The sequence below is a fragment of the Brugia malayi genome (genome assembly GCF_000002995.4).
Source record: "Brugia malayi strain FR3 genome assembly, contig: Bm_v4_Chr1_scaffold_001, whole genome shotgun sequence".
NCBI classification, from domain to species: domain Eukaryota; kingdom Metazoa; phylum Nematoda; class Chromadorea; order Rhabditida; family Onchocercidae; genus Brugia; species Brugia malayi.
Window position 1 is genome coordinate 6948299 of NW_025062475.1, and position 22017 is coordinate 6970315.

The 22017-nt window shown below is 33.8% G+C and overlaps 3 protein-coding genes across 4 annotated transcripts; 2 read left to right on the forward strand and 1 right to left on the reverse strand.

The window, feature by feature from the left end:
* Positions 1-1079: 1079 nt before the first annotated feature.
* Positions 1080-5289, forward strand: Bm10696 (Uncharacterized protein; the record flags this gene model as incomplete). Its single annotated transcript, XM_043076852.1, has 10 exons — positions 1080-1147; positions 1320-1502; positions 1995-2184; positions 2308-2520; positions 2666-2893; positions 3247-3372; positions 3608-3758; positions 4126-4559; positions 4722-4950; positions 5180-5289. 10 exons carry the CDS (start codon positions 1080-1082, stop codon positions 5287-5289), a joined length of 1932 nt encoding a protein of 643 aa, XP_042932786.1.
* A 1959-nt stretch (positions 5290-7248) lies between these two features.
* Bma-akap-1 (KH domain containing protein) lies at positions 7249-17988 on the reverse strand (the record flags this gene model as incomplete). 2 transcript variants are annotated; one of them, XM_043076854.1, is made up of 14 exons in its annotated part: positions 7249-7401; positions 7488-7630; positions 7844-7911; positions 8308-8455; positions 8574-8754; positions 9925-10101; positions 10542-10601; positions 10987-11151; positions 11835-12439; positions 15669-15819; positions 16817-17141; positions 17398-17514; positions 17839-17858; positions 17962-17988. In XM_043076854.1, 14 exons carry the CDS (start codon positions 17986-17988, stop codon positions 7249-7251), a joined length of 2340 nt encoding a protein of 779 aa, XP_042932788.1. The 2 variants fall into 2 exon arrangements, with proteins under 2 accessions (XP_042932788.1, XP_042932787.1); XM_043076853.1 differs by having other exon boundaries at positions 17389-17514.
* Bm617 (Uncharacterized protein) lies at positions 11956-12129 on the forward strand (the record flags this gene model as incomplete). The annotated part of the gene is made up of 1 exon (XM_043076855.1): positions 11956-12129. One exon carries the CDS (start codon positions 11956-11958, stop codon positions 12127-12129), a length of 174 nt encoding a protein of 57 aa, XP_042932789.1.
* Positions 17989-22017: the final 4029 nt, after the last annotated feature.

A 22017-nucleotide genomic window follows, 5' to 3' on the forward strand; every position in this document is an offset into this window, starting at 1 on the left:
TCCTGTGATTCAGCTCATTATATACACAGAACGAGTCATCAACTACAAATTTCATAATTATTTGAATCTTATAACTAATTGCCTATTGCTTTATTTTAACTTTCTGTTACATTTTTCATTAGAAATTTAAGTTGAAAAATATATAAATGATATGAATTTCTTGTTAACAAGCGCGTATCAGTCCAACTGCAATGTTGATAAGATGAGACCACCTGCTTAACATATCGAGGACACATTTGATTTTTAGCGTCAAGGATCCAGTTGTGCTGGTCACGTAAATTAGCTGCCATATAATCAATACTATTGAGCAGCTTTGAACTGCTAATTTTCATTTCGGCTTACCAATGGATTGCAAATCATTTCTTTCAGCGTTGAAATAGTATAGTGTGATATGGTACTTTCCCCAAAATCAACTTTATCATTGCAAATGAATCATACAGATTTTATTATTTTTGTCTCTTTCAATTACAGATGTCCTTTTTTTCATCGTAAAAAGAGGAAATAGCACTTCCATTGCATGTCAGCTACAAAAATTCTGGCTTTAGGAATTAATTCAGGGAGGATTTTCAACCCTCCTGGAAGCTGTCTTTTGCTACAAAAGGAATAAGACTGAAAATAATTTTTGCTGTTTGTTGATTAAGTTATGAATAATTTAAGTGAACAAATTTGTCATTAATCGACTAGTTGGCTACTACTGAGGTTGTTAATCAAGGAAGTAATTTGGATTAATTAGCTGAGATCGAGAAAATATTTACTGATTATTGGTTATGTAATTTAGTTTAAAAAGTTAGCATAAAGAAGTGCTTTTTGAACAAATCAAACATACTTTCTCTTGAATTTTATTCTATTCTTCAGACTAATTTCAAATTCTACTGTATTTTCATTTCGAGCTTACGCGATGTTACATGTTGTTTGTACAGCAGTTCACTTATTTTACATGTTCATTTGATTTGCATTATTTCACGCATTTCGTGTTTTCTTTACTGGATCGATTTGTTAGTCAGCTTATCCGAATTTCAGGAATGTTCACTGTTTTCTTTGAATTAATTAGCTGGAATTTCTATTAACGAATTAAATCAATGAATAGTGGTGGTTTGGCAGCAGTTTTGCCTTCAACATCCGTTGTTGAAGAGAAGTCAGCAGTTACGTAAGTTTTCTAGCAGTGCACTTTGTTATTTGAACAAAAACCGAAATGTGGGGTTTAATTCAAATTGAGCTTTAATAAATACAAATTGATCAGTCAATGAAAATATTATTATCGTTAAGAGTAGTTTAAAGTTTCATGGTGTTTCTAATCTTGTTTCATTGTTTCATTCCAGACCAAACGACATGACATATGTTGATGAGAGGTTTAGTGCGCGGTGGAAAGAACGACGTGCTAGATTTTTGGGTTGCATTGAAAATACCAAATTAATAGCAGAACGGACAAAACAAAGGCAGGAGAATGCTCGAATAGAACGACTGAAAAAAGAAAGGACCGAAATGGAAAAGTATCGTCGAAGGTTGTTTGATTTTTTTAAAATGATCTTGTTTATTTGGGAATATTTTCATCAGGAAAGAAGAAAGTCTTGATGTTCTTCTATATGTGTAACTTTTTTATTTCATCTTTTTCATCTGAGTACAGATCAGAGGTATCACAGGAGTTAATGCGAGGTTGAATGAAGGCAAACTTCTAATGTAAACTATGCGGCTTACTTATGGAGAAATTTCTCATCTCTTCGGAACTCCGAATTTCATAATCTGCAATCACCTTTGCATATTTCAGTATTACACTTGTTTTCCCACTTCTTGTCATTATTTTATAAATTGATTTTTGCTTCTAGTGAATTCTTGTTAATATACTGGTTTCCAAAGGCACAATTTTTATTAATCTCTTGTTGGAGATTAATAAAAATTTTCATATGTTTATATTGAAATACATGAATATTGCTGTTTTATTAATAAACAGTATCTATGGTTAATTTCCAAAAATTTTTAATTTCAAAGAATTTCAGATATTTGGAAGCAGCAATGAAACAGTACATGGAGCAGCAGGCGAAACCTCGGGAAGCGCCAGCATCGATAACCCATCATCATCCACAGCTTCTTTCTTCATCGCAGAGTTATTCTGGATGTATGCAAGTATTACGGACTGCACCTCCTTTTGCATCAAGTTATCCATCCATGTCTACTTGTAAGCCAAATGTAAGTTTCCGAATTTCAAATATTTCAGTATAAGAGAAAGTAAAATCCGAGAGAGGATAAACATTTTATAGGTTAGAAAATTAGGGAAGTTCTTGACATCTTTCAGCTGCACGTTATTTTCAGATTCGAAAACGACCATTTGAAGGGAATAGTGGATGGACACAGTACACACACATGGCCATTTTGAGTGATCAGCGTAATATATATCACGGAAAAGAGCCAGAAATATTTCAGAATAGTGCTGCAATGCAGACTAATAATTCACTTAAATATTCAACTTTGATATCGAAACAAGTCCCTTATTGTCCAACAACTAGTTATAATGATAGAAGGGATGTAAGAGATACAAATTTGTTTAAAACAATTTCAATTTGCTCCAAATTAATTCTACCTGTTTTTCATTGTTTAAATATTGGTTTTGAAATTAAAAAAAAAAAAAAAAATTAAATACTAATTTTAACACGAATAATATGTTTTGTAGTGTAACAAATCGATGGATAAAGAAACACATCAGATGAATTCTATTGTCTCCGAATTAGAAAGAGTCGAACAATACGATCAGACAAGATTGGGCAGTTCAATATTACCAACAACATCACAAGCACACGAAGCTGAAGTTTCCACCATTCCCGAAGAAATGAGCAATTTGTCAACGATGCCGGAGTTAGCTGAATCGCACGTGAAAGATCTGATGGACCAAATTGGACCGGTAATTGGATATATGTAATTTAGATAATATTAAACATTGGTTTTAATCGTAATGGGACTCATTGATAAACACTTTTGTAGCTCATATGCGCTTGTAAATTACAAATGCAATCGAATTTTTTATAATGTAAAGTAACTAAGATTTGCGAGTTGACAACTGAGTTATATTTTAACTGGAACGGAAAAATTTTGTAATCTTTCGTCAAAATAAACTGCTGCAGATTCTGTAATCATGCTTCTATGAAGATGGAAGGCAGATTTTAGAATTGTTCTTGACACGAATTTTTTTTAGTAACATTAATTTCTTATGCATTTTCGTATTATATAGTTCCAAATATATAGTGGTCTTTGCAGAGTAATTCACTGGATGATCTTGGAGGAAACTGTCTGGAAGGAGTGTTGGTTAATCGTTGCGATGAACAGCCATCCACATTAGCTACGGAAACGGAGAAGCTCAAAGTGCAATCCGCAAGCAGTTCGGTATGTTTGAACTATCAGTGAAATCACTTTCAGTTTCAAGAATTTCAAGCCTTTTTTAATATTGTTGGGACAGTGTCTTTATGATGAGTACTGTGATGGAAGTTAAAATTAGATAAATTTGGTTGAAACTGACAAATTGAATCAAATATCAAAGTTCGTGCAACTCGTTAATTTTTTAAGAAGGATTAATATGGAACAGAATATTACAGACATCTTTGTAAAAAATAATTTTCAGATAGTTTCACCGATGTCAGTTACCTGTGGTACGCCCAACAGTGTACCGTCTCCAGCACATCTTTCTTCATCCGCTCGATGTTCCACGAATTCATTTTATGATTCACATAGTGCTGCTGTAACACCTCAACAAAACGCCCTTACACCACCTTGTAAGTGCTATTAATTAGTACAGTATGCTTGCTGTTGTGATAGCTGAATTTTAACGAATTCACTAGTTAAATTTTGTTTAATATCCATAATTTTTGCTTAATAAAACTGTCTTAGAAAGGACTCTCCTATCAAAGCACTGTTTACGACTTGAATATCTGTTTTTTTCACATAATCAAACGTGCAATTTCGACATTCTCATATATAGCAAGGTTTTTCAAATATAGCAGTTTGGATATCCAATACTTAAGACCAAATAAAGACTGACTTTTTAAATATATGGGATAGACAAACCGCTGTTTGCAAGACAGTTTATAGAAGCATGAGTTTTGCGATCGACAGATGATTCAGTAGTTATAACATTTTCAGGCGATCAGCCACAGAGAAACCCAGTAGCATCAGTATTGGCAGTACCAGCAGCACCTGCAGCAATGGTAGTACAAGACAATCCTTTGTTGTGTACTAGGAATGCCAGTAGCAGTAACAGTACGAGTAGTGTTGGTAGCACGAATGCTATGCCATTAACATCATTAGTTGGCAATAATAATGTCAATGGTAGCAGTAGCAGCGGTTACACAAGTGCAGCTGCAATTCCATCAGCAGTAATAGCATCCGGTCAGCGTCTACATCAACCACAACAACAGCAGCACCACCACCACCACCAGCAGCAGCAGCATTATCATCATCAGCTTGCGCATTTTCAACATTACGATCATTCGCGTCATCAACAACAACAGCAGCTACTAAATTTATTTAACAATGGATGCCATATGTCTACAAACAGTGCCCAGCTTTCACATATGGTACTTTGTTTTAGGAACAGTCTTTGTGTGTCGTTTAATTTTAGACTTCAACTAATCCACTTCATATGCTTAAATAGTAGAATTAATCGAAAGCAATGTAAATATGTATTCTCAGGACGAAGATTAAGCTTGAAATCACTCGTCACCGTTACCCTTTTGCAGAATAATACAAGGATGTATAATGGAATCGAGTATCCAAAGTTCGGTTATTGCTACAATCAATATAACAGTCCAAATAAATCATCCATTTTTCCGCGTTTTCCACCTCATACGTTCATAGAATGTTCTACGCCACAACACTATGATGTCTATTCGAATAAATATCCAAACAACGGAATGTCCTATTATGTACAGCAACCAGAAGCGAATGTGCAGCAACAAGCATATCAGTGTAAGTTCCATATTCTTTTTAAGTGATACATGTAATATATATATTTATTTATAATACCAGCCCTGAGATAAATTGTACTTATATCTAAAACAGCCCTTATATTAGGTATCAAGTTACAACAAAAATATAAGCCACACCTTTTCTAAAAAGTTAATTTGTATACTGATTAGGTAGGAATCACAACTCTTATGTTCCTGCAAATGTTCTACAATTTCATATTTTATTTTAGTTGAAGTTCCCCTATTCCAACCTACATATCACCATAATCATTACCACGGTAGTGGTAATGACTCAGTGGCGGTTACACCAAATCCAGTTTATCCGATGAACCACTTTTGAAATGCTGTGGATGCACTGAACAGTAAAAAAAAGTTCAAATAACCGAAGTCAAAAAATGTTTTCACTGAAGTGCTACCATATGTATATATCGTCGTTGTACAGATTATGTTGCCTATTTTTTATATCTCTTTGTACAATTTAATAAAGCAATACTTCCTTAATTTCAAATGTAATAAGACTCAGGAACCCTAGTTAATTCCTTAGTTAAGTTCTATTTATGTGTGGCTGATCCTCACCCAGTCGGAAAGGAGCTCCAAAGAACAGTGCAATGTGTGTAAGGAAATTTCACAGATCCACATTACTTATTTAATCACTCTGAAAAACTCATAAAAAACATTGGAATGTGCGATTATGTGCCCGTACCAATTTATTTGTTATAGGCTTATTCTTGAGCTGTTACTCAATCTCCAAAATCTTTAGTCCTGTACAATACGGTCCCTTCCTTGTACGATCTTCATTCCGACTCACCTTTTCATATTTGATATTTATCATCGCCAGTAAACACGACAAAAGCAAATGTGTTGGAAATATCTATTTAATTTACGAACACAAGAGAAATCATAAAGAAAATCCCAAGAAATAATCGATAAAAGTTGATAAGCTTCCTATTTAGAATGAATGAAACAAGGGTAAAATGAAAATTGAGGAAGTAAACAGTAAACAATGTCCCAAAAAACACAAAGGAAACATATAGAAGTACCGATACTGAACTGATTTGAAACCCGAAATTGGATTGATTTAAAACAACGTTCAAAATTGGAACAGCATGTAAAACAAGCAGTATCTGGCGTCTTTGTCAAAACGATGGCCAGAGCGAAGTAAAAAGCAAAATACTGGAGAAAAAAACTGAGTCAGGAATCCTAAATTTGAGCAAGAAGGTTCCATACATCTACCAGTTACCATCGTTGCCTTTCTTTTTAACTTGAATACCAAGTGTCGTGAAGAAAACAGTGATACAAGTGATAAAAGAAGCTTCCATATATCGGGTAGTTGCATTTTTGAAACCACAGTTTTACAACTATAATCTTACTAACACCCGCCAAAAAAGCGAGAAAGCCATTCACACAATCTAGGAAATGACATCACAGCGCCACTGACATTACTTCGTTATCAAAACAGAAGAAAATCACCGCTATAATCTTAAACGGGTCACTACAATATTTAATTTCTACTTGATTCTACTTGAAACCGGCAAACAATAGCTTATGGGAACCTGAAACAAAATACTATTGGTGATAAACAAAACAGAAATATACATGAAAAAGGAATAAATCTGCGATGAAAACAATCGACACACAGTTTCTTGCACAATAGCACATAAGTTAAAAAAATAATTGCCAGGAAAACACGAAAAAAAAGGAGAAATACGGAAGGATTATTACAAAGATAAAACTTTCCAGATTTTCGGAGAAGTGAAAAAAGCACAAATCAGAAGACAGCGAAAATATGGGGAGAGACACCATAGAGATTAAAATTTACACTGCAGGAAATGTATAAAAACATGCATTAAATAGAAAATTGGGAGGTGTACCTGAACAGAACTCTTTGAAAATAATGGAACGAAAATGAAAAATAGAAAGAAAATTAAACCAAATAAAAAACCAACAAAGAGACAAAATTCGAGGAGAATAAAACCGCAAGACTTTCATGTGAAATTACAAATATAACAGCCGGAGGGAATTTATAAATAGCAAAAATTAAAGCAAAGCTGTGCTGCTACGAAAAGTGCTACGAAAAAAATTTTCAAGCAGGTTTAGCTAATAACTGCTACGAAAAAATTTTCAAGCAGGTTTAGCTAATTTTGGAATTTGAAATAGAAAGAAAATTCCTATTCATGAAGAGTTGTTGGTAATTAATTTGTTGATAACAAGTTGCTCTACGCATAAACGATTTGTTTTTTTTTTTTTTTTTTTTTTTTTGCATTTCAACAAATGAACCAATTTGCATTCCTTCTAATCTTCATTCTGCAACAAAAACTTCATTTCCAGTACGACCAAGCAAACGTGTATTTGATAATGGTGGTACTGGCCTTGGAAGTACTGGTCTAACCTTCGACGGATCCCACGCCTTTGCAAGATTTGCATCTAACAGAGCACTATCAATTCGATCTACCTAAAGAAAAACAAATTAAATTATTTTCAAATTTCAAACCCTAACAACTAATTTCGACGATGTTTTCTAAGACTAGGAAAATGAACCCTATTATTTTCATCGGTTGCGAATATCTCGACAAAAGGTCTTGAGTCTTCAATATGATACCCGACAACATAACATTCCAGCATGCGACCCTGCGTCAGTGTTTGGAACAGCTTCAGTGCTTCATCGGACCATTTTGTCGTCCCTCAAAAGTAATGTATAATATGTTGACAGAAACAAATGTATAAAACATCAAAATCATAATATCCCAAAGTTTTTTGAAAATCCTTGTGGGATCATCAACACCAACAAATCAAAGTAAAGAAAGAAGATGACCTGCTTGACCTTTTTGAGATTCATGTACACTTTGCACACCTTCTTTCCCATCCCCTTATTTAAAAAAAAATGAAAACAATACCATCCACGGGCATAATATGTGCCAAATAACACTCAGTAGCTTGAAACGGTAGCGTCATAAAATCAGTTCTGTAAGAAAACAAAACTGCATTAAAAAAAAAAAAAAAAAACTACAGCACTCTTCACAGCTTTATCACCAATAGAACCACATAAAATCCCTTTCACTATTATCATTATCACTGCTATATTATGCTACTCATGCCAGAATCATTTACCTTACCATCAAAATTAAAATCTTAGAGGTTATATAATTACTGTCAAAAGAATTTCGATATTTTACTAATTCAAAACTACTTCGCAAGTGAACATGCACATTATAAGTTCCAGAGCAAAAATCACTAACCACAACACTCTCAAATCCCAAAAATTTTTATAATGAAAGAACGTTCTATAATGAAAACTCTTAGCTAACTTTAATGGTAAAATTTATTTCCATTAAAGCTGCATATAAGCTGAATGACTAACCTTATTTGTCGTAAATCGCTTCTCGGGATACGACCATAACCGCCATAATCTACATATCTTACCATAACTTCATCTTCTTCAGGGTAATAGTCAAGTGTTACTGCACGATACCAACCATCGAAAGCTGGTGCAACACATAATTTATCGACTGAAAATTCCTACATGCTTAAAAACTTGTATGTAAAAAAAAACATATATTTGACAAGCTCCTTTTTCTTTTAGGATGCTGTATTTCGCAATGCCAAAATATGGAAAACAATACCAACCGTCTACTGGTTTCGGTAAATCTGGTACGCCCGCTGGTTGCATATAGACACCAAGCATATAATAATCTAGCCGTTGCAGCGCGTTAAATGTCGGATGTTGCGGCTGTTGAAGAAAGAAATGGCCAACATCAATGGTAGCTGAACAAATTACTCGACAACGTTCGCCCTCCGGCAATGTCAACTGTAAAATATCAATCACCACTTTCTAAACTGCATAAACTACGAACTCCCTACCTCCTCTCCAGCGCTAAAATAGTCAGCTACAGTTATCAATTAAAGGTACTTGGGTTAGCTTCAATGATATATAATTATTTCTTGCATATCTTGCACCATCATGTCATTCATTATTTTGTTCTTAAGTTTCAGAACAGTAACGTGTTATCAAGTTATTGAATGGAAAAGACTACTACATTCATGAATGTTTTTATAGCAAATGAATAAACTAATAACTACTGTCTAACTAGCCGTTTATCTGCATTGAATTCTGATAATTTAAGAGAACAATGGTACCACATTGTAATATATCTTTCCCACCAAAATTAAATCATAAATTTTAAGTAATTCTTTGAAATTGCAGCACGTACTGCTATGCAGAGAGATTAGTAGCAGAATATGCCTTTGAGTTATCTATGCATCTATGCAGTAACAACGTGTGCAATGGCAGTTGTTAGACATCATTCACATTACGGCATTATTATTTTATTCTTTCGTTTACTGAAACGCATTCTTCCGTCGAAACAATATTAGAAATTTTATACAGATAACAGTTACTCATTTCAACTATTCTTCTGTCTGATGTTCACTAACTCCGCCTTCTAACACTTCCCGATCTTATCATCTATGATCAATTACTCTTTCTTTTCCAAAAATTGGTACCATATGGAGGGAAACAAAATATTTTAAGTTGTCCAGCATATTTTAAACCATATACTACTGCAACTCTTACGAAATGAATAACCTCCTAATTCCCCAACAAAAAAAAAAATTTTTTTTTGATTTCCGAACTAATAACTACTGTCTAAATATTCATTTCCCCAAAGTTCGGACTCTTCTTTCTTTCCAATATTCTGGAAGATGTAAAGCCCATTATCTTCAATACTACTTCACTTACTGCAGTGTAGCATCATGTTAAAACATTGATTAAAGCACCATTAAAGCTAATATTTCAAAACCTATCTCAAGTAAGCATGCCAGGTTTCAGTATATTAGTTTATCATTTCCCAAATCCTAATAGAATGTTCCAGGACCCTGAGTTAGTTTACATCGCTTTGAGATAGAAAACATCAATAAAGAACAGATTTAGGTAAGACTGAATGCAAATGAAAGGTTTTTAAATGGGAAAACAAAATACCTGTACTGGTCTTGTGCCGTAAAGTGTTGTTGGTGGGTCCGGAAATGCTGGTGGCAGCACAGGCCTTAAATTTAATTCCGGAAATCGAGCAGCAGGAAAACGTCGTCGCATCATTCGCAGACATTTGTTGATATTTTCACGTGATCCTTCCACAGCACAAATTTGGTGCGTTTCTAACTGTAATTAGCTATATTAACCACATTTAAACTGATCTTATATTCCAATGATCAGCGCTGATGGACGCTGATTCTCTAGAAAAAAGAAAATCGTCACTTTTTTAAGAATCTCCGAATCTATAAAAATTTCCAAAAACGGTGCGCAAATTTCCGAACTTCACCCACACACACCGTTGTAATATATGAAATAGTATTACCACTGTTGTGAATTACGGGTAACGATAAAATCTGATAATGGTGGAACAAAGAAGAATGTGGAAGGATAAAATGATTTAACGAAAAAAAATGATACTTCTCTGCTTACAAGAAAAGTGAAAGAGATGTGAAATTGCAAGACTTTCAACGAAAAATGGTTACAGCAATAATGAATGAAAAACCAAAATCAAATGTACGGACAAGATTTCCTGGAATATTAAATCTAGAAGAAAAAGAAAAGTTTACCTTTGATGGTGTATGGTGGGGTCTGATAATCATTTTCACTTCTGTACGGAGACACAATTCCTGAAAACAAACATTTCTAGGAAAATCACGACAGACACACAGAGACACAAAAAAAAAAAGAAAAAAAAAAGAGGAATAAAAATACTATGAGAACAATAAACACGAAGTAAAGAAGCGAAACTATTTAGTGGGTTTTAGAAGAGGACATGAAGTGTTTTCTTCAACTATTTGAATACGTATTCCACTTAGTTTATCAAAGTTAACTAACGTTTATTAAATTCAATCATTTAAAGAGAAAAAAGAAAAGTATATGGACAATCAACAAAAATCTTGGATGCATTCAGTGCGTTGCATAAACAAATATAATTATTTGAAAACAATTAGCAGCAGCGAACTTTTTTATTCAAAGCCTTAACATGCAAAATTCAAATGAATGAATAAAAACCTTTATAGTTTTACCCTTGATACCAATGATTAATCCAACCAATGTATTAGGTATCTCAAACTCATAAACAGACCGCACTTCGGGGCTTTCTCGTGGTGCTGCATCATCAGCCGGACTTAATGACGAAGCCAAACCTCCTGTTGCTCGTCCACTATCTTGCGATCCCTACAAGTAATAAATTTTATGATCAAAATTATCAACTTGGAAGTATGGAATAAGTCAAAAGAAACCTGCTAGATTACAGTTCTTGCCTGCTTTGAAAACTTGGAAAATGATTTAAATATTTGCTTGGAACGGCAAACACCAAAATACCAAACTACCTCCACTTCTGACTACTTTAATTGATAAATGCGCTATATGTATTAGTAAGAATTCACAATGATAGTATTATCGAATTACTAAGTGATCAGTTACAGAGAAATTTGAAAATTTAACGGGCAGGAAAATTAATGACTGTGACAGAAAAAAGAGAGTTGAAAGCTTATAAAAGATAAATGACTGTCTACATTAGTCAATCTTCCCGTATGAAGCGAAAGGAACGTAAGGTAATCAAATCAAAGAGCTGTGGAAATATATGACCGAAAAATCGTTCTATTAAAATGTCATCTATCCTTACATTGAAATGTCGTTAATCACAAAGAAGAGCAAAATGTGTATTTCATGAATGACTAGTTAGAGAAAAGAGGAGACGAAATTTTAGGACGGAAATAAAAAAAAAATGAATAAAATTTTAGAAGCAATCTTAAAAACATGAACGGATTTGATGGCACATATGTTTTAGTGGAAATAAGTGCAGATGTAAACAAATCGATGAATGTTTTATAAAAAAGCCAAGGAAACAAACCGACCCAGGTGGAAGATGGGACAACGTCAGCATTTAACGATGCACTGGACCGTCCGGAACCAGATAAGGTCTTGGATGTACAGTTGCTAACACTGGATACTGTGGTGGGTGGGTGCTGCATCATCATGGACAGACTAAAAGGAATATTTTGGAGAGGATGGAATAATGATGTTGGAATAAGCGGTGACGGTGAAATCTGTGCCGTTGTTGCAGGTGCCGCCGAGCTAACAGCAGCTGGCGGTGAGATGAAACAATCCATATGGAGATTCGATAGCCATGATTTCTCGGAATCCAAGTAAGAGGACCTAAGTGGTGGATAAACGGTATTTGGGTAGTGGTAGATGTTACCACTTTGAAATCTTGTACTAAGCGAGGTAGTTGATGTGGCTGTGATAACCACCTGATCCATTCCGTACGTTGGGAAGGCAACAGCACAAACGCGCAGCGACTTCAATAGTTCTTTCGTCTGTGAAAAGAGCAACAATTCAAAAGCAAAGGAATAAGGATGCCTCGGTAAATTTCCGGAAATGAAACCGGAAACGCGACGTGACAGAATCCGAAAGTGATAACCGTAAGCCCTCTCAGGGCAGAAGCAACAGTCACAAAAACCTGCAAATAATACTTAGAGTGGTGAAAGTAGCATAAAATGAAACTCCCCAAAATGTTCAAGTATCGATGGGACCAAAGTCTAACCAAGAAAGTCCCACACCCCTCCTCCGCACATCTTTTGTGATGCATCAATGATATACAAGACAGACATACGGAAACTGCAACGTAACAATGCGACGATAGCAGCATATATCACACATCACACACTATTATGCAATATAACGCCGAACAAGTAGGGGACGAGGTGACGAGCGGAGAGAGGGGACGCCCTCTGATGGATACATGTGTGTGTGTGTGTGTATGTTGCGATACGAACAGACATCACACAGACAGACACAGGCGACAGCGCAGAGATACGCGTGAGGAAATGGCGAAGAGCGAAGATCAGCTGGAAGTTGACAACATATGATGACACTCTTTCATTCAGCACACATCCACGTGCACCGCTTCTCTCTCACTCCTACTTACGACACACGCTCTCTCGTTGCTCTCACCCACTTTGTCGGGAAAGACAGCTACATGTCATTTGGCATGTGGCATGGTAGTGGCACAGTGCCAAATTCCCTATCTTGCAACATAGAGTATGCTCTCCAAGCCATTCTCGAATTGACAGTACTGCGACAAGCTGAGTTCAGAACAGAAGAATGTGTATCATTTTGGCAAACTGTCTTGTCCCACGCACAAAACGCCACATTCAATTTCACCTTCACTCCAATCTACTGCTATTGTTACCACTTTCCTGTGTACATTTTAACTGCTTGTTACTGTCATCAAGCGATGAAGTGAATTAAATGAAACAAGGGATAGGAATGACATCCATATGAAACATAGCGACGGAAGGATGTAGACAGGCAACTATTCACCAGCTGCAATTACACAAGCATACAATATAGACTACTCACCGTTGGATAGATACAGGAAGCAGGACAAGTAAATGGAAAAATTTTCAAATTTTTCTGCAAAATTTCCGTCTTATGCAGATGTTGTTATATTTCTCTTCCTAAAAATAACCACAGCGTTATCATAGCTGAAATATGTTATATGAAACGAAGATTAATATAAGTGACTCCTATAGGAATAAATGCAAGTGTACTGAAAAACAGAGCAAGTGATTCTATCATTGAAATTTGGATCCGATTCTTCAAAACTTCACAAATTCTGATTTTACACTTCTTCGCTATTTCTCATTAACGAGAAAGTAGTTGTGACCTAGACTACACATTTGTGTAGGTTTTGCAGTACGAAAAAAATTTCAGATTTCCTGGCAAAGAATAAATTTGCATCAAAAAAAATCTCACAAGAAAAACTAAAAAACGAAACTGGTAGAATTCCCCATGAAAAAAGTGAGTTCTTTACGTATTATAAACTATTCCGTTAAGAACACTTAATAAAATAACTTGTAAGATGAAAAAAAAAAATCCTGATTACAAACATGTTTCGCAGGTAGTCGTATGGTTTTCAATCAGCAATACTTATGAGTATATTTATATTATTTAAAAAATAAATTATTTCTCTTTCCTCGACGAAACTAGGACAGAATTGAGAAAGCAAAAAAAAAAAAAAAAAAACGAATAAAAACGATTAATATTAACAACAGTAAGCAGTTTACAAAGGAAGAAAAAGCGTCTCACAACGACCTGTGCATATGACTCTATGAAAATATAAAACATTTTTCAACTATGATCACCGATATGTAACAAATGATACAAAGAAGTAAGGGTAACCTGGAAACCTTTACAAGTACACTTGAAGAATGATTTTCTTTGCGTCCATCCATCCTTCCTTTTTCTTTATTATAATTTGAATCAGGGCTCATATGAATTACAAAGTCTTATCTTTGTTGGCAATCTGTTTGAAGCATGATCACTGTTGGCGAAAATAAATAAATATTAGTGTTCTTCAAGCTGTTACCTACGAATTTCCTGCAAAGATACATGGGGGAAACCATAAGGACAAACTTTATCCAACACATGAATTACTTTTAACGCATTTGAAAAACAGCTATGTATACTAAGAAACAAAAAAGCAATAGAGAAAAAGTTCACGTTGCGTCTCATAACGTTGAATGGTCAACAAATTTAGTAAATATAAAGGCAGGGACAAGTCATAGCAATTCTTTTTTTCCTAGATAATACGAATGAAAGAGTACGGAAGCCAAAATAACTGGGTTAATCAAAAATACTATTACTTGTATTACAGATACTGGAAGTCACAATTTCCATTTTTCATCCATTTACTTAAATTAACCCGCTCAGATCGCTGAATCTTTGGCTACTGATATGTGATATTGTCTTATAATTGCTTAGGATGCATTATTTCCGCCGTTTGATATTGCTCAATTATCCCACTAATAAAACCGAAAGAAATAGTAAAGTTGGATTTTGATGGAAAAGAACGTGATCTTATCCAAAAACATGAATTCAAAAGAGTTTGCTCATATGAAACTCTGTGGAACTATACCAGAAAAACTTCTCAGCTAATTTGAAAGAAGCTTCTCCTTTAAATTAAAAGATCAAAAGAAAAAAGCTATAACATGATTTCCAGGTGTACCAAATAAAAAACACTGATTACGCGAAAAAATCATTGAAAAAAATTAGTGAGTCAAGTACTCCAGAAAACAATGATTGTTTAAAGTGAAAGAATAGGAAGACTGTAATTCTGCTTCTTAAAAAATTAACTAGAAGAATTCAAATACAACTAAGGAATAGATATTATCAGATCCAAATTTCAACGGATGACAAAAGTCCCAGCTCTAAAATTATAGATAGAACAGATATTCAAAATCTTGACATAATCAAAGCAGTGACATGAAAAAAGATATGCCGAGGTGCGCATGAAGTGGAAATTAATTGGTAAAGGGAAAAGAGAACCTCATCGTCATCCATATTCTTTAAGGCAAAAAGCTGATGTGAGAAGCAAGAATTAAGTAATTCCGAATTTGTTACTTCAAAAAATTCTTTCATTTTAAAACTTTTCAAGAAGTAACAATGAATTTTTGACAAGAAATATCTCTGTGGCAGGAAAAGTTTTTCTTCTAATAAACTGAAAATTTTTCGAGAAATAAAGAAATTTTTAATTAATAAAATTAGAGTTGAACTTCCGCTACAATTATAACTTAAATGGTCATACTGCTGCAATAATTATCACAGTATCGTGAACCCAAAACAAGCATAACAATTCTAAGCTTCAGTAATTCACGAATTCCACTAATTAAAAAAGTGAACCTCACTACTCGATGTGTTTAAAGGCCTGTATTCAACAATGTTCGGATCAGCATTTTGTCTGTCGGCTGCATTTCTCGTAATACAAATATTTCCTACTTTAGCTTTAGATTCCATCCAAATCGAGGAATATTCCACAGTTTCTTCTTCATTAGCCACCTAAAGTGGAGAATTTCTTAAAAAAGAAAACCAAAAATTTTGTAATTTCTAAATGCACTGAAAGCAAAAAGAATACTGCATTATGATGTGTCTAAATGCTGGTTTCTTATGAATTGAAACATTATCAACTTCAATGTTGGCACTTCATATTTTTATTCAACTGCACAAATTCAGAAAATATAATAAAAAATTGAAAATTGTTCACAGCAAGTGAACAAATGTAGGATACTTCACAAGCAAGGACTGTTTATTGCTTAGTCTATTCCAATTTACACTTGTATCCAGATGATTCTCTAAGAAATTTGGACCTGTTAGTAAGGAATACTAAGTAATAGTTTTTTTTTTTTTTTTCTTCAATGCAAAGGTTAGCAATCGAATAATACAATGCACTGGTATAGTTATTTATAATTAAGAGTATATTTTTCGTAAATGGTAAATCTGTTATGCGACATTACACAACACTTAATTTCATTTGGCAAGCCAATCATGCTCAATGTGACCTAACTACAAAAATAGCCATTAAAGTAAAAAATATTTTTTACAATGAAAGGTATGTGAAAAAAAGAATTGTGATGTTTGATATACCAACTAATTTTCGCAAAATACATGACGTCAAAAATGACTGATGAGAACTAATAAAAAGTTCCCAGATATAATATAATCGTAATTCGAAGTTTTTTCCCCTTTAGTGAGAGTTCTTATAGCGATAACCAAAATGCTTGTCTTTTCCATTCCAAAATGAATGCTGTTATATATTAATTATATACCATCTACAGGAAAGAAATCCGTATTTATGATAAAACAGATGAGTATTTATGATATTAACGATTTTATCCATGACTCATCAACGGTTCGGACAGTGCTACTGGGGGGATATGCAGAAAAACAAAGCTATGCAGAACTGTTTTACGTAGTTAGGCTCAATAATATAAACATTAATTCTTTCCAAGATTAGTAAAAAAGCAATTTGTTTTAAATGAATAAAGTCGAAACTTACCAAAACCTTATTTGCACAAGGTAAGCTATCAACTGGAGTTTTCTCTGATTCTGATAAACTATTAGTTGAGACTTCTAAAACAGGAATATCATTTGCATGTATCACATCATTATCCAACTCGGCAATTAACAGGTCATCATTGAGCTGCCTTTCAAACTGGTTATCATCCATCCCAGCATCTCCAGCGTTATCGCCCGACATCACATCGTCATTCAACTTCACTACTAACGCTACATTTTTCTTTGAACTTGATTTGCTCTCTTTCAGATCGTCAAAATTCTTCTGACTGCATGACTTTGCACTCACTTTTCTATTTATGTTTTCACTAAAATAAGAAAAGTTTAGAAGTAAGAAAAGCTATAATTACAAAGTCACAATTCTTTCCCTTTTTTTTGAGAAGTATGGAATTTTGACAAGCTAAATTTATCGCATCTGAATCAATGCTTCCTTATAAAGCGAGCTATACACAAGAAATATAACGAAGAAAATTTGCAGGATTTGCAGCTTATTTTATGCTTTAATTTTTAACTAGACAGAAGCGCCCAATACATATTAGCTAGGTAAATGATAACCTTACAGACCATTTCAACCTTCGTTGTCGTCTTATGTACCAATACATAACAATGAATGCCAAACTGCCCGTAACAATAGATATCGAACGCCGTGTTAGAAAGCGCTCCATCGGCCTGCTTGGCATTCTGAAAATGCACATTACATCAATTTGAATCAATTTAAATATTTCTCCCAATTTATTTCAGTGTGGAAATCTTTCACTGCACCCACAGTGCTTCAAGAAAGCATTCCTACATGAAATTTTCAAACATTTGAATGTTTAATTTCACTAAGTAATATTAGAATTCATGATTTATGGAAAGTTTACAACATCAGTTGTAACTTGATGAAAGGTAACATAATTTGAGCTACTTTTCATTTTATATTTTAGTATGTCTTGAAAGCGTCAAAAATATTAGTGAATAAATAAAAAGAATATAACACAATAAATAAATGACTTTTTTACTCACCGATTATACCAGTACGCCTTCTCAAAGCAACAGATTGTTTCACGAATTCTTTATTGTTAGAAATCCCTGCGTCCTACAGTCTGACGAATGCGAAGTGCTAAACAAGCATTCTAGTAAAAATACCGTATGATAACTTGAATAACCATCCATTATCACCTTATCAATGGATGCTTCTGTACTACACATTATCATAGCATAGTCAAATCACATAAACCGCTGCAATATCTGACAGCTTAGAAATTACAAAAATTACTGTAAAGAATGAAAGAGAATGTCAGTCTTGGTTTAGCTCACACTGACTTACACTGAACATTTCATTTGGAAATTTTCATCAATAAAAATTCGATGTTTTTGTATCTCCAAGATGAAATTTCATTTAGGAAAATAGCCATCGCTGTTTCTATTTCTATATAATTTTAATAGTAACTTTTTACTTGAACGATACTTCCTACAGATTACAAAAAATTACTATTTCAACACAACTATTCTTATTACTAAAAGAGCTAAAATTGATGGAAGAGTTATAAAAAATGTGCAATTACAGATGGAGTGAATAACACAATTCTTCCCAACTGAAAAATATAAAAATAAAGTACATAGTTTGTGAATAAAACCTTTTGCTTCCAAAAATATTAAGATTAGCCTATTCGTTTAAAGATAAAAACTACTAAACAAAGATAAAGGAGGTTAATACCTCATTTTCAGAAAGTTCACAACTGCACAAAATGGCAGTCTTAGTTTGGCTTACCATTATTCTATTTCAACCATTTAAATTTTAACTTGTATTTCTTCATTAACGGCTGGAAGCTTTCAACAAATTTTAAGAAGTCCTGATGTTAACCAAATACAATTCGAAAAGAGGAAAACTTCATTAAATTTCAATCCGGAAATTGAGTAAATGTCATACTATCAAACGTTCTAAATTTCTCTTTTCTGAATCCATTATTTTGTTAAAGATTCCTTAAGTATATGAATAAATATTTAATACACGGAATACTGAAATACTTTGCAAAATTGATTTTATTGTGTAAATTTATGCCATTATAAGAGACCTTTAATCTCGTAGTAATAACTCAAAACTGTTACGAACAAAACGAACGAAAGCAAGTAGAAATCCAACTTAACATCTTCATGTGATACATTTGATCAACGGAAATAGAAATAGTCCTTAACCCTAAAGACTTGATTTAAGTGATGTTAATATAGATTCAAAGTAGGAATGGAAATACGAGGCAACAAAAGGAATACACGAAAGGGAAGACTATATCGTATTATAGATGTCATCTAAAAGCAGTCAAAAAGTTATGCTATATAAAAATTTCACTCAGGTTCGCTTAATCTTCTCGAGGTTTTTCGGGAACCTTTCAGAGAAACTGCTTTATCTAAACCGAACTCATACTAAGCCTAGGCCTTTCATTCGACTTTGTTGTAATCACGTTCCTATCTGTTTGTTTCGACTGGTATATATATCAAAATATCAAATAACAAAGCACTGTGCGTGAGAGCATACAAAACAACATAACGTCTGGGAAGTTTGCAAAACCAAATGAAATGTTTTTGTTTTCAAGAAAGAAAGGGGAGAGAAAAATGCAACAAACGTGGAAAAAGTACCAAAATAAAAAGATTAACATGTGTTGTAACGGAAATTGAATGAGATAAGAGGGAACAGAAGACAATTTGAGAGCAGAGGGCACGAGGCTAGCTAGTACTTAGATATCACCTGTGACACCAGTACAGTCGATTGCCGGTAGCCATCCCGAGATCGATTTTTCCTGATGCAGCGCCCCCTTATTAGACGACTTCACTTATAGTACGGGAGTTCTTGTTAACCACACTTGTTATTAACCTCTTATTTTAAGCTTAATGATGATGAGAGCTTCTCTTAGGACTAGTTTATCTCAGGGTCTGGAGTAACCATATGACAGTTAGCCGTCTAGGAAAGGAAGCTTGAATATTTTTTTCTCGAGAGGTGAAATATATGCTTAAAAATATTAGAAACTACCGAATATGTCGCATGTTGCGATGGATATCATTACCTTCTTTGCTTACTATGTGAATGTTTTGAATGCTGATTACAGCTCGATTTGAAATCATTTCAACGATCATGTAAAGCAATGTGAACTAGATCTTCGGGACACTTAAGTGTAGACATATATAGAAAAGAGTAGCGCAACAGCGATAACCGATAAGTTGCACGATGAATTTTTTCTTTGACAAGAATCAATATCACTATTTTAAGAGAGTAATTTTAATAGAAGCTCTCATCATCATGAAATTGAAAATAAGAGGTTAATAACGAGTGAGAAAGTTAACAAGAACTTCCTTACTACAAGTGAAGTCGTCTAATAAGGGGGCGCTGCATCAGGAAAAATCGATCTCGGGATGGCTACCGGCAATCGACTGTACTGGTGTCACAGGTGATATCTAAGTACTAGCTAGCCTCGTGCCCTCTGCTCTCAAATTGTCTTCTGTTCCCTCTTATCTCATTCAATTTCCGTTACAACACATGTTAATCTTTTTATTTTGGTACTTTTTCCACGTTTGTTGCATTTTTCTCTCCCCTTTCTTTCTTGAAAACAAAAACATTTCATTTGGTTTTGCAAACTTCCCAGACGTTATGTTGTTTTGTATGCTCTCACGCACAGTGCTTTGTTATTTGACGTGATATTTTGATATATATGCCAATCGAAACAAACAGATATAGGATGAGTTCGGCTTAGATAAGGTGGTCCCCTGAAAAGTTCCTGAAAAACGTTACCTCGAGATTAAACTGATTTTAGTCTACTGTCCTTGTGATTTGAATCGCTATGTGGCGAGCTGACGAGTACTGAGTCGTATATTATTCATAATATGGAAAACTTATTTTCAAAAAATAACTATACTATCAGAAAGCAAACTAATTAACCCAGAATTATTTGTATTCAGTCGGCTTTAATAAATAATCGACACATCTAAAAGGAAGTAATTGTTTTCTTTGAAGCGGTAGTGACATAAATTTTTAGAAGTACACATCAAATAAAAGAGATCAAGGTAATACGCAGCAATTAATTACGCAGAGTAGATATGCGGCATGTCTGTTAGGAATAATCCTTATCAATTGAAAATGGAAGTTAAAACAAAAAAAATTTCCTAGAGTCACAGTGTCGAACACAAAATAATTTCCCATTTCGATGGAATTATGACAGGACGCCTTTCATTTAACCACAGGTTTTAAAATAAAAATTCTAACTTCGTCAAGAAGCAATACACGATCTTTGATAGGAGCACTGTACTAAAAGTTCGAACAGTTTTGACAGCAACTAAAAATGATTGCAAATTTATCGTGAATTTAAAAGCATTATACTGAAAATCAAATACTGCCAGACAGAAAAGGCCTATAAGCAAGTAATAATGCTACTTCGGAAATAAAATTCTACAATGGTCTTTTTCCTTTCCTTTGGAAGCAAAATCGAGATCAGAGATTTCCTTGATTACACTGCAAATGCTAACAAAACAACTGGAGAAAGTTAAAAAAAAACTATAGCGTACGGAGCTGAAATTAAACATATCTGAGAAATAACATTCATTCAGTTGTAAAGGTCATTCTTTTACTACGTTGCTAAGGAAATTATACATTGAAAAACCTGACTGTAGCTTACCCAGTCAGTTAATTATTTAAAACAGTGTAGCAAGAATTAAAAGCTCGAATCTACAAAAAAAAAAATTAACTACTTCTTGACAATTTGCAAAAGTACTATATTCTGTATTCGCAAACTGTTCCTCATTTTTCTTTTCTTGAAAATTTAAATCCTAGCAAACAACCAGGAGAACTCCTGTTATGTGAAAGATTATAGCTTCTACAAAATGACAATCACACCCATAAAAAAAACAAACCACAAAAACTGAAATATACAACAAAGGTTTCACATTACTGGAATGAGCAGTAACATTGGCAGTTCCCTACAATATCAATACGAAAACGAAAACATATGTTTTTGAAACAAGCATTAAAACTGAAAAATATGAAATTGAGAAATCCTTGACGAAAGCACTTCTGCATAAAACCTATTTATGCATAACTTTTATTTCCTAAGTTATCGTGAAAGATAAATCAAACAATGGTGATATTAAGATCAAAAACATAAAGTAAATTAATGAATCAGCGACTCAAAATTTAGAAGATGGAATTATTTCCAAATA